At 41.6% G+C, this 11,688-nt stretch overlaps 1 protein-coding gene and 1 pseudogene across 1 annotated transcript; both read left to right on the top strand.

The window, feature by feature from the left end:
• Positions 1 to 4,243: 4,243 nt before the first annotated feature.
• Positions 4,244 to 5,370, top strand: LOC146510003 (uncharacterized; annotated as a pseudogene).
• Positions 5,371 to 8,751: 3,381 nt separating this feature from the next.
• Positions 8,752 to 11,439, top strand: LOC146510002 (olfactory receptor 1-like). The gene has a single exon (XM_085173817.1). The coding sequence runs from the start codon at positions 9,981 to 9,983 to the stop codon at positions 10,959 to 10,961; it is 981 nt and encodes a 326-aa protein (XP_085029943.1). The 5' UTR covers positions 8,752 to 9,980; the 3' UTR covers positions 10,962 to 11,439.
• The last annotated feature ends 249 nt before the right edge of the window (positions 11,440 to 11,688 follow it).

Here is an 11,688-nt window from a genome sequence, read left to right as displayed (position 1 = left end):
ATGTAAACAGTATCGTAACAAGCAAGCGAATAATGCAGAAAACAGACAGACAGAGAGAGAGAGAGAGAGAGAGAGAGAGAGAGAGAGAGAGAGAGAGAGAGCTTTGCATGAAGTGTGATTTTATTGTGGTGGAAGCAAAACAGGAAAAGTCAGAGGGAATTCATGACGATGTTTATGTGAAGCGTAGTTTGGATCTTCTTTTGCTGCTGGTTCGGTCAATATTGTTTGGAGAGAGATAAAACTAACAGCTTTAGAATCGGCGCAAAAATGGCGTAAACACAAAGCGCGGACCCGCCGACAGATCAGAATCAGCGAGCTGTCGGCTTTCAGCCCCGACCGTGTCCGTGCCGTCGGGTGAGAAAGTCACATCTCACTGATTCTGATCTGCAGTCCGGCTGTGTGTTTACGTCTTTGTGCAGAATCCGTGTTCCTGCTCTCATTTACTGTCTTAGCTGTTTGGTGGTTGTTGAAATTTTGTGAGGTTTCACCTGAGATTCTGTCCTTTCGGGCAAAATAAATTTATATTAAAAAATTGATTCAGGATTTTAATGAATCAATTTCACGTTATCCAAGCCAGAATCGATTTTAATCGATGAATCGATTATTAAAACCCGCCCCTAGTTACTACCCACCTCTGCTAGGGTCCAAGTAGTTATTGTACTGTAGTCAAAGGAGCTTGCAAAGAAAAGCGTCTGGACTTCTTTAGGTTACTTGAAGACGTTTCACCTCTCATCCGAGAGGCTTCTTCAGTTCTAAGGTCAAATGGTGGAGAGTCCCAGATATAAACCTGGTGGGAGTGTCCCCCCACAGAGGGACAAAAGGACCCCCTGATGATCCTCTAATCGCCTGAGCCAAGGTGTGGAACTGGGTGTGGGTCCCAATCAGCCAGAGTTTCAGGTGAGTTCATTGTGAAACCTGGCCCCACCTTATCATGCGAATTCCTGAGGTCAGATGGCCCAGGGTGTGAGTGGGCCTTAAGGCGTCTGGGAAGGGATCTCAAGACTGGATTATAGATGGCAGAGAGTTGGTGTTGTAAACCACCGCCTCTGTTCAAAGATGGTCGCTCACAGTGGACATAGATGGCTTCTTTCACTCCTCTTTCAAACCATGTGTCCTCTCTGTCCAAAATGTGAACATTGGCATCCTCGAAAGAGTGTCCTTTATCCTTAAGATGCAGATGGACAGCTGAATCTTGTCCTGTGGAGGTGGCTCTTCTGTGTTGTGCCATGCGCTTGTGAAGTGGCTGTTTGGTCTCTCCAATGTAGAGGTCTGGGCATTCCTCGCTGCACTGTACAGCATACACCACATTGGTGTATGCTGTATGCTTGTTAAGTCTTAACCACATTGTTAAGTCTGTGTTTTGGCGTTTGCCAAAACACAGACTTAACAATGTGGTGTATGCTGTACAGTGCAGCGAGGAATGCCCAGACCTCTACATTGGAGAGACCAAACAGCCACTTCACAAGCGCATGGCACAACACAGAAGAGCCACCTCCACAGGACAAGATTCAGCTGTCCATCTGCATCTTAAGGATAAAGGACACTCTTTCGAGGATGCCAATGTTCACATTTTGGACAGAGAGGACACATGGTTTGAAAGAGGAGTGAAAGAAGCCATCTATGTCCACTGTGAGCGACCATCTTTGAACAGAGGCGGTGGTTTACAACACCAACTCTCTGCCATCTATAATCCAGTCTTGAGATCCCTTCCCAGACGCCTTAAGGCCCACTCACACCCTGGGCCATCTGACCTCAGGAATTCGCATGATAAGGTGGGGCCAGGTTTCACAATGAACTCACCTGAAACTCTGGCTGATTGGGACCCACACCCAATTCCACACCTTGGCTCAGGCGATTAGAGGATCATCAGGGGTCCTTTTGTCCCTCTGTGGGGGGACACTCCCACCAGGTTTATATCTGGGACTCTCCACCATTTGACCTTAGAACTGAAGAAGCCTCTCGGATGAGAGGTGAAACGTCTTCAAGTAACTTAAAGAAGTCCAGACGCTTTTCTTTGCAAGCTCCTTTGACTACGATGACCTGGATGACTGAGAACCTTCACAGACTTATTGTACTGTAATTCCCCTTTATATCTTTAAAGTTGGTTACACAAACCTCAGTCATAACTGAGGATTTTGTACCAGTTCGACCAAGCAATGAAAGATTGACATGTGAAGACTTAAGATTGTTCCAATAGTCAAGTCAGAGTCTGGCAGAGGCAGACTATAGGGAGTGAAGAAGTTGGACCCAAGTGCGTACACACAAAATAACAAGACTTAATATTAACTGAAAACGAGCCGTTTATTGAGGCTGATCTTAGCAAAGAAAAACTAAAGCAAAGACAAAACTGAAACTGATCAAGGCCAGAGCAAAAGAGAACATGGAGCCCACAAAAAAAGTCCAAAACAAAATTCCACAAAAGACACCGGAGCTCAGGGAGCAGTTCATAACAGGGAGGCAATGTCTACAGAAGGTCGACCCAGGGGCGACAGCACAAAAGTTCAGCTGTTTTGGGGGCCGGCCACGTGAAAAGTGGCAGCAGCAGCAGAGCAGGTCCGGAGGCCGGCCACCTGGAAGACGGCGGCGGCTCTCAAGCATCAGGCATACTGGTTGAGGCTTGGTGGGCACAGGACCAGATGAGGCAGGACCAGATGAGGCAGGACCAGACGGTGGCGTGGAGGCCACAGGTGACGGAGCTGGACCAGACGGTGGCGTGGAGGCCACAGGCAACGGAGCTGGACCAGACGGTGGCGTGGAGGCCCCAGGCGACGGAGCTGGACCAGACGGTGGCGTCCTGGACCCTCCAGTGGAGGCAAGGAGGTGCTGGCCGGGCTGACCAGAGCCACCAGCGGAGACGAGAAGGTGCTGGCCGGGCTGACAAGAGCCGCCAACGGAGACGAAGAGGGGAAAACAGCTGACACAAATGAACATAATGACATCACAGTAGAAGAGTAAAACAAAACACAATGAACACAGGAACACATGACCTCTTCAAAATAAAATAGGAAACATAATGAGACAGACATGACAACATGAACTTGACAACAAATGACGTGCAGACATGAAACACATAGGACAGGGGAGACTTAATACAGGGGTAGAAAACACAAAGGGAAACTAACAAACAAAGAACTATAATGACAACCTAGGCATGATAGAATGAACTTAGAAAACCTAAAGAACTTAAACATAACAAACTAAAACTCAAAATGCTGATTGTGACAAGTATAGATTAAATGAAAGTTTGAATAATTTTTTCAAAGATTTTTTTGAAGCAGACTGACTGATAATGGGACGCCTGTACCACAATTGCCCGTTCTGATTTTGTTTTGGTCCCAGTCAAGCCCTGGTAGAAGAATATATGAGGGTGTCTGAGTGTCATTCAATTCAATATGATCATACAATACTCATACTGGTACGGGACACTTTAAATGGCAGACTCATTCCTGACAGGGCCATAATAGATACCTGGTGGTTTATTGACCCATTGCTGGCTGATCCATGACTTTAATGATATTCCCTGTACGTGACATGTACAGTGCGAACAGGAATGTTAACGCACCCAAGCAGCATTTATGAAAACCAGTCGTAATCTCTTGTGCATCCACCAGGGGGCGCAGTGTTACTGGAAGATCATTCACTTACATCAGGGGTCTCAAACTCACACCCAGGGGCCACATGTCACCCCTACTTGTGGCCTGTATATTGACGTGAGGAAATATAATGCAATTCGGTACTTGAAGATACTTTTTTTGTTAGTTTTGTTATTTGTTTGTTGTTGAGTGCAACAACAAACAAATTTAAAGGCAATATGAGCAGAGAGTACAAACATGTTGAGGGATTGGGGTTGAGAGTAATTAGTAAAGAAAACTATTTTCGCTAGCAGTCAAAAATTAATGTGTACACTTATGTCTGCATTATTAAAAAATTAAATAAGTGCTGCCATATGTCTGAACAGAAAGAGAGTACAAATTTTTATATTTGGTAGGTCAATGAAAGACTTCAGTTAGTTAAGAGACTACCTGACAGAAGCTTTGATAAAAGCGTGGTTTTGTGCAAACTGTGCAAAAAGGAGTTTGCATACCACCAAAGGACATGCAGCGAGCACAGAAGCTGTGGGAACTGTAAGCCTCAATTCAAGTACCAACAACATGTGTCAGCAGCCCAAACTTGATGAAATGATTGGCCTCAGGACCAAAAGCAGTTAGTCAACATCGGACAAACTTACAATTTCTCTCGCAAAATGGATTGCTCTGAACTGTGGACCACTATCAGTGGTAGAAGACAGGGGGTTAGAAAATGTGCTACAGTTAGCGTTGCGCGATCCAACTGCCATGCAGAAAGACTATTTCACGTACAATCCCACAGTTTTATGACTGTTAACCTTGCCAATACTGGGTTGAGTGACGTATGAGCAAAATGTCACAAGCTAGTGGGTCACTTTAAACACAACCCTGCTAATATGGAGGAACTACACCAGGAGCAAACAAGACTGGGGCAACAGAAAGAGCCACTCATACAGGATGTTTCCACAGGGTGGAAATCAAGAGGCTGTTTTTGCTGCTTTAGACAAACAAAAGCACAAGCTAGTCATTTTAACACCATCAGAGCAGGTAAAACTCCAATTGCTGCTGACTGTTCTTGAGCCATGCAGTAAAATAGTGGACAGTTATTGTGTAGATTAATAATTACTTTCTTTAACTGTCTACTACAGGTTTGTGGCTGAGCTTCTTGGAGGTGAGATATATGTTTCATGTTCAGTGGTTTTACCTGCTTTCTGCCATTACACCATGGAGGTCTCCGATGATGACTCAAACTACATGGTGAAATTGAAGAAATTTAAGCCTGCCTTCACAAAGAACCTATCCCAACATGTAGCTACATACCCGTGTGGTGTCCTTGGAATTCCCATATACTTGTTTGCCATTCACCTAGGGACCATTTTTGACCCGAGGACACCACAAGGGTTTCGGGTGCAACAATACATGGATCTGTATTGAACCGTTCGATACAGTGCTTTTGGTTGCATTCGGTTTTGGTACGCATATGTATTGAAGAATACAAAATTTTTAATTTATTTCATCAACTTATCTTCTGACGATGCTGTCTGTATTGAGAACTCAGTGGATCTCGTTGCAACATGGCAACTGCCTCAATGCTACCCAAAACTGAACCTCCTCCACCGTCATTCAGATCTGGCATTTGGAACTATTTTGGTTTTCATGTGAAGTATGACCCTGATGGTAAGCGTGTTGTGGACAAAAGTACAACAGTATGTCGGATGTGCCACGCAATGCTCAATTACATCGGTGAGAACAAAATGAATATGACTGCACATTTAAGCCAACATCACCCTAGTGCAAAGACAAGTGGAAGCAGACAAAAACAACAACAAGCATGCATGCTACAAACTTTACCTGAGTCATTAAGACAGCCGTTAGCACACGATTCTAAGAGGGCAAAAGAAATGGACAGGGCAACTGCTACTTTTATTGCTGTCAACACAAACCTATAGAGATTGAAAATGTGATGTCATTTCGGAGTAAAACCGCAAAGGATTGTGGGTACGAGTGGCAAGCGGTACTAGCGCACGCAGGCTTTCACATGAAAAAAGTCACACAGCGATAAAAAGAAACAAAGAATGGCAAGAAGCTGTTGTATTATTAACTGCAATAGCCGGTCACATGACAGCCACGGGAAGCCAACGGGTAAAGAGATAGTTTTTTATCGGATTCCGTCGTGGAAGAGAAATTGTTCAAGCCGTGTTTCTGAAGTAACAAAGAGCTGACGGATGGCCTGGATTGCAGTCATTCGAAGACCAAATATAACGTCCCAGAACACTCCAGCTCACATGTTAGTCTGCTCCAAGCATTTCCACAAAGGTAAGTCTTCTGTTGTAGTTATTACGTAATTTATCATAACATAATTGTTGATGTAGTTTACAAATAAGTCTTATATTGATTTGAATTGAATTGTTGTGCTATGCTGCTTTGTTCACTGTGGCTTTGCGGGCTAATGCTTGTTGTGTTTTGTAGGAAAACCAGCCTACAAAATGCTGGAATGCGATCCAGACTGGGCACCCTCTATCAACCTGGGTCATACCGAGTTTAAAACTGCTACCACAGCGAGATTTGATCAGTTAAGAGAGAGAGCGAGATCAAAACAGCCACGAAACGTCCCGCATATATGTGCCCAAGGGTTGTATTGAAGCAATCAAGTGATGAATAACTGTTTTCCAGTATGTTGTTTTGCAATGTTTTTTTGTTTTTGCTTTTGTTGCATTGTTGATTTGTTTTTCACCGAAGCAGCTAATAAAGCATAATGGAATACAACTTTGCATCTTTCTTGTAAGAGGCTATAATAGAATGAAACAATAATGCCAGTTATAAATAAAGACAATACATTGAATGAATTACAAAACACTCATTTTATTTCTATTAGATCTGAAAATGTTGTGTAATACTACAACCTGAAACGATAAATAGATTGCGTTGGCCTGTACAGTAGATAAATGAAAAAAAAAAGTAACAACAGCTGTGAAATGGAATAGTCCAAATCACCAAAGTAAACTGGACCTGGGCTTGTTGCAGGGACCTGAAGTTACTAAACATTTTGTGAGTGTATGCACTTGCACTTAGGACCATATAATAATAAATATGTGCGTGATGAAAGTTGGGCAGCACACTAACGTCCTTACTTCACTCTGTATGCTCGTATGGGTCTAACCCTTTAACTCCTTTGATTTTTTTCCTCGTAGGCTTTTTTTTTTTTTTTGCCTTTTTGATTACCAGTGCTGGAAATGCTAGCGCTTGATGCAGTGTTTTGATTTTGTTGCCACTCGTACCCACAATGCAATGCACGAAAGTCACATGGTCTGTCAATCTCTATTTCACAGATACCACAGTTTCTGCTTTGTACAAGGAGACAAAAGCCAAATTAGAGATGGCAGTGTCAGCAGCACCCGTTGTTGCTCTGACCTCAGACAACTGGATGTCAAGAGCTACACAGAGCTACCTGACCGTCACCACACATTACATTGATCCAGAATGGCAGATGAAAAGCACTGTTTTGCAGACATGCCTCATCGAAAGTAATGCCACTGACGACTTAGCCAAAGGTCTGTCAGAAGCTGTGGAATATTGAAAGTTAGTGAAACCAAATGTGACAATACCTGTAACTACTGACAATGCTAAGAACATAGTTATATGTGTTTAAGAAAGAAAAAAAAACAAACAACTGCTGCAGCTTAGTAAAGAAAAACTGATTCAAGATGTTCCAACAAGGTGGAACTCCTCCCATGATATAATGGAAAGATACCTTCAACAGCAAACTGCAGTGTATGCTGCTATGGCCGACAACACTGTGAGGAAGAGTATGAAGAATCTAACTCAGGAAGAAGAACATACAGTGGCTGAATACCCTAAAATATGTAACAATCATGATGTGTGAAGCATCATCTCCAACAGCATCCTGCCTCTTAAAATGCACATCCTGAACTGTCTGATGACAACAGTCCAGCAGTGAGAGATGTAAAACAAAAAAAGACCAGGGGGGACCAGAAGCAGAGATACATTGATCCTTCCCTTCAGAATTACCTACACAAGTGCACAGCTTTAGATCCTCGATTCAAGTCCCTGTGACACTTGAATGTAACTCAGCTCAGAGTCTATGGAGCACTCACCACAGAGATTGTCCTGAGCATTGAACAAGTAGGTATTCTTTTTTTCATTTTTCTATTTTTATTTTGCTACTGCTTGATTTATAAATATTATTTAACCAAATACAATTAACAACTGTTAATTGTATTTGGTTAAATAATATTTATAAGGTTGTTTATATTTCCTCAGGACCAAGCCGCAGGCACCACAGAAACTGTGACCTCCGCAGAGACTCAAGCAGCAAACTCTTCAGATTAGCCATCAGCATCTTCACCAGAGAAGAAGTCGACCATGAAGGAGTTGTTTGGAGAACTGTTCGTGGCACAGGAGCCAAGGACCAGGTCTGCAGCTGAAGTGGCAGAGGAGGAAATAACTTGTACAGGTTAGCAGACTGCATTCCCACAGATGATAACCCACTGAGATGGTGGAAGGAACAACTGAGCTTGTACCCTCATCCTTCCAAGTTGGCACAGTGGCACAGTGTTACTTGCTTGTACCTGGAACCTCTGTCCCAAGTGAGAGGATGTTTTCCACAGCAGGTGACATTGTCACAGCAAGCAGATCTGTACTGTCAGCAGAACATGTGGACATCCCAATTTTTCTGAAGAAAAACATGAAAATTCAGTAAACTATGTTTTGGGTTGCATTTAAGTGGGCCTTTTATTTAAGTTGTTTTTGTTGTATATGCGGTGCTAGCACTTCAGAAGATTCAGTGTTAGGGGAGGTCCATCAGAGAGAGGTTCATTTTATGGTGACCTGATATGTTTAATATGCTGCTGAGAATATACCCCAGAAGAAGGGTATAGTATAGCTTTTATTTTGGAAAGAGCCATTTCTCTGTAATAAACTCTCCATCATTAAAAACTGTAATTTTGAGTTAAAAGAAATATTTATAATTTTAATAAATTACAAATTAAAAAAGGCATGAATATTTGTTTTTGTATCGAAAAAATATATAACCATGACACCAAAGTATCGAACTGACCCGAACTGTGAAATATACACACACACACACACACACACACACACACACACACACACACACACACACACAATTAGATAACTCCCCCTTAATGTGCTTCAAGCTCGGGTCCTCTACCAGAGGCGTGGGAGCTTGAGGGTCCTAGTCTACCAGTAGTTGGTGTTTTGCACCTCTGGTATTCTTGCCAATCCCTTTCTGTGTCCCAGTCATGTATTGACCCATGTGCCTGTTCATCTTAGCTGCTATGAAGCCTGACCTGTACCCAATCTCGGGTGTCGTCCTGGCTCACCCTTGCCGTAGCATGTGTGTTGTGCCTTGTCAATCTCTAGCTGTGAGTACAATCCCTTCTGCTGAATGTTGAAACTCTGACTGTGAAACAACTAGTAGCTCAATGTGGATGTTGTATATTGAAGATTCCATCCTATTCATGTAGCGCCTTTCGCCGGGGTTACTTGCGTAGTAGCATTCCAACAACGCCCTATTTTCGTATCTTGCCTACCAATGCCTTCTTGTTCCAGTAGCCCACTTCTCATCAGGGTGCCCTGGTTCCTCAACACCTGACACGGACCTTGTTGATCTGGGCAACAAGCTGGCATGACTTCACATTTATCTCTAGAAAGAGAGAACACATTTATCCTTTTTAGTATTTTTTTTCTTTTTTTGATAGGGACAGTAGAGACTGACAAGAAATCGGAGGGAGAGCTGCGAAGACATGCAGCAAAGGGCCACAGGTCCTATTTGAACCCAGGCCAGCCACTCTTAGCCATACGGCATATGGTCACCTGCTCAGCCCACAAAAGCTAAACCAGCACCCAAGAGCATATTTATTCTATATGGGTTTCTCTTCACTGGCTCCCCGTTAAATGTAAAATCAAATTTAAAATTCTGCTCCTTACATATAGTCTTGAATAATCAGACTCCATCTTATCTTATTGACCTTATAGTGCCGTATCACCCCATTAGAGATCTTTGCTCTCAGTCTGTGGCTTACTTGTGGTTCCTATTTAAAAGTAGAATTGAGAAACAGAGCCTACAGCTTGAAAAGTTAAAATCCTATATCAAACAAAGAAAAGAAAAGAAAACATTTACATTTGGAAACTATAGTGTGTGAAAACACACACACACACAAACACCTATGTGTTAGTAGTTATGGGTTTAAAAGCTTAGGCCTTTTTGGAATAGGTGTACAATACACTTAAGGGAGACACTGAGGGGATCTGCAGATAGTTAGAACTTCATCATCTGGGGTACTCCAGTTTGCATAAGAGAATCATAATGTGCAGTACTGCTGTCTGCATTATCAGAGCTTAGGCAATATAAGATTGTAAGATTTTTTGCCAATGGATCTTTTCAACTCTGCACTTGGTAAAAATATTACTTTTTTGCGCCCTGCATTTTTCATTATAAGTGGATTTATTGGCATTCCTAATATAAAATATTATTATGCCTTTCTGTTTTTTGTTTATATTATTTCTGTTCTGGCAAACACAGCTGTCATGGCCGCAATATATTTGGATCACAATCTAAGAACACCGAAATATATTGCAGTTTTCAATCTTGCATTGGTTGATCTGTTAGGTAACTCTGCCATGGTGCCAAAGGTTCTCGATATCTTTTTGTTTAATCACCCCCACATTCCCTATAATGACTGCTTGACATTCCTGTTTTTCTGCTATGTATTCCTTTCAATGCAAGCTCTAAATCTGGTTGCACTGTCATATGACAGAATTATGGCGATCGTTTACCCACTGCATTATCAACTGAAGGTGACTCACAAGTTCATGTTCTGTTTAATTGCTTCTTTCTGGGTGTTTGTCATTATTGTTGTACTCATTGCAACTGGCCTTCTTACTAGGCTTTCTTTCTGTGAATCAGTTGTTATTAAAAGCTTTTTTTGTGACCATGGTCAGATATACCGGCTTGCATGCAATGATTATACACCCAGCAATATAACTGCTTGGATTTTACTAGTTCTCATTCTTTGGCTTCCTCTTACAATTGTTTTGTTGAGTTATCTGAGTATAGGCTATGCTTTAGCTAAGGTAGCCACAGTTCGAGAAAGAATGAAAGGTTTTAAAACCTGTACAGCTCATCTTTCATTAGTGGCAATCTATTTCCTCCCACTATTAATCACATTTACTCTAGGCGCAAACATAGAGCCAAATGCCAGAATCATAAACCTGTCTCTGACATCAGTCTTTCCTCCAATGCTGAACCCTATCATATATGTTCTTCAGACACAAGAAATCAAAGAATCTCTGAAGAAGTTCTTAAGAATCACAACACACTACAAAAATAGAAAAGTCAAATTTAAAAAGTAAGAATAAATTTGGCATAAATATTTTTACCCCTTTGTTTATTTAAGGAATGCATATAAAATAAAGACAGTGTTGAATTATGGTTAAGTACTTCCAAACAGAACCCAAATTACAAATGTCACACTTCACGGGGGAATGTGCATTTGATTTTAAAGCACATGTAGCAAAGATTTGTGATTTGTCATTTTTTAAGCAATTGTAATAGTTACTGTTAGGACCAACACAGAGAGACATATAGATACTTATTCACAACTATGGCCAGTTTATGAACCATTTATCATTACATATACAAAATAAATAAAATAAAAAGGAGTTGACAAGTCATGTATGGAAAGGTGAAAGATTAGGTTCAAAGCAGGGACCTCGATGCTGTGAGGTGATAGTGATAACTAATCACATTTATCTTTAGCCAAATGTAAGGGTTGCCTTTCTGAGATGTATGCATTGCAACATGACATATGCTTGTTTGTTTGTTTTTTGTTTAAAGGGAATTTATTAAAGCCCCTATATAACTATATAAATACACTTTAATGACTGTTTAAACATATTTAAACATTGTCTACTCTGAGAATATGTCAGGAAGCATTCCAACTTCTCTTTCTTCCACCTTCTATGTGGATATCAGGCACCTTTGATTACTGTTTCAAAGAATGTCCAACCAAAATGTAAATATTATGTAAAGGACTGACTAAACTGGTAGAAACCTAGAAACTTTATTTTTTGTGGCAAA

The sequence above is a fragment of the Neolamprologus multifasciatus genome, chromosome 10 (genome assembly GCF_963576455.1).
Source record: "Neolamprologus multifasciatus chromosome 10, fNeoMul1.2, whole genome shotgun sequence".
NCBI classification, from domain to species: domain Eukaryota; kingdom Metazoa; phylum Chordata; class Actinopteri; order Cichliformes; family Cichlidae; genus Neolamprologus; species Neolamprologus multifasciatus.
The sequence above is the reverse complement of the archived record's forward strand: the minus strand, read 5'-3'. Positions and strand labels throughout refer to the sequence as shown.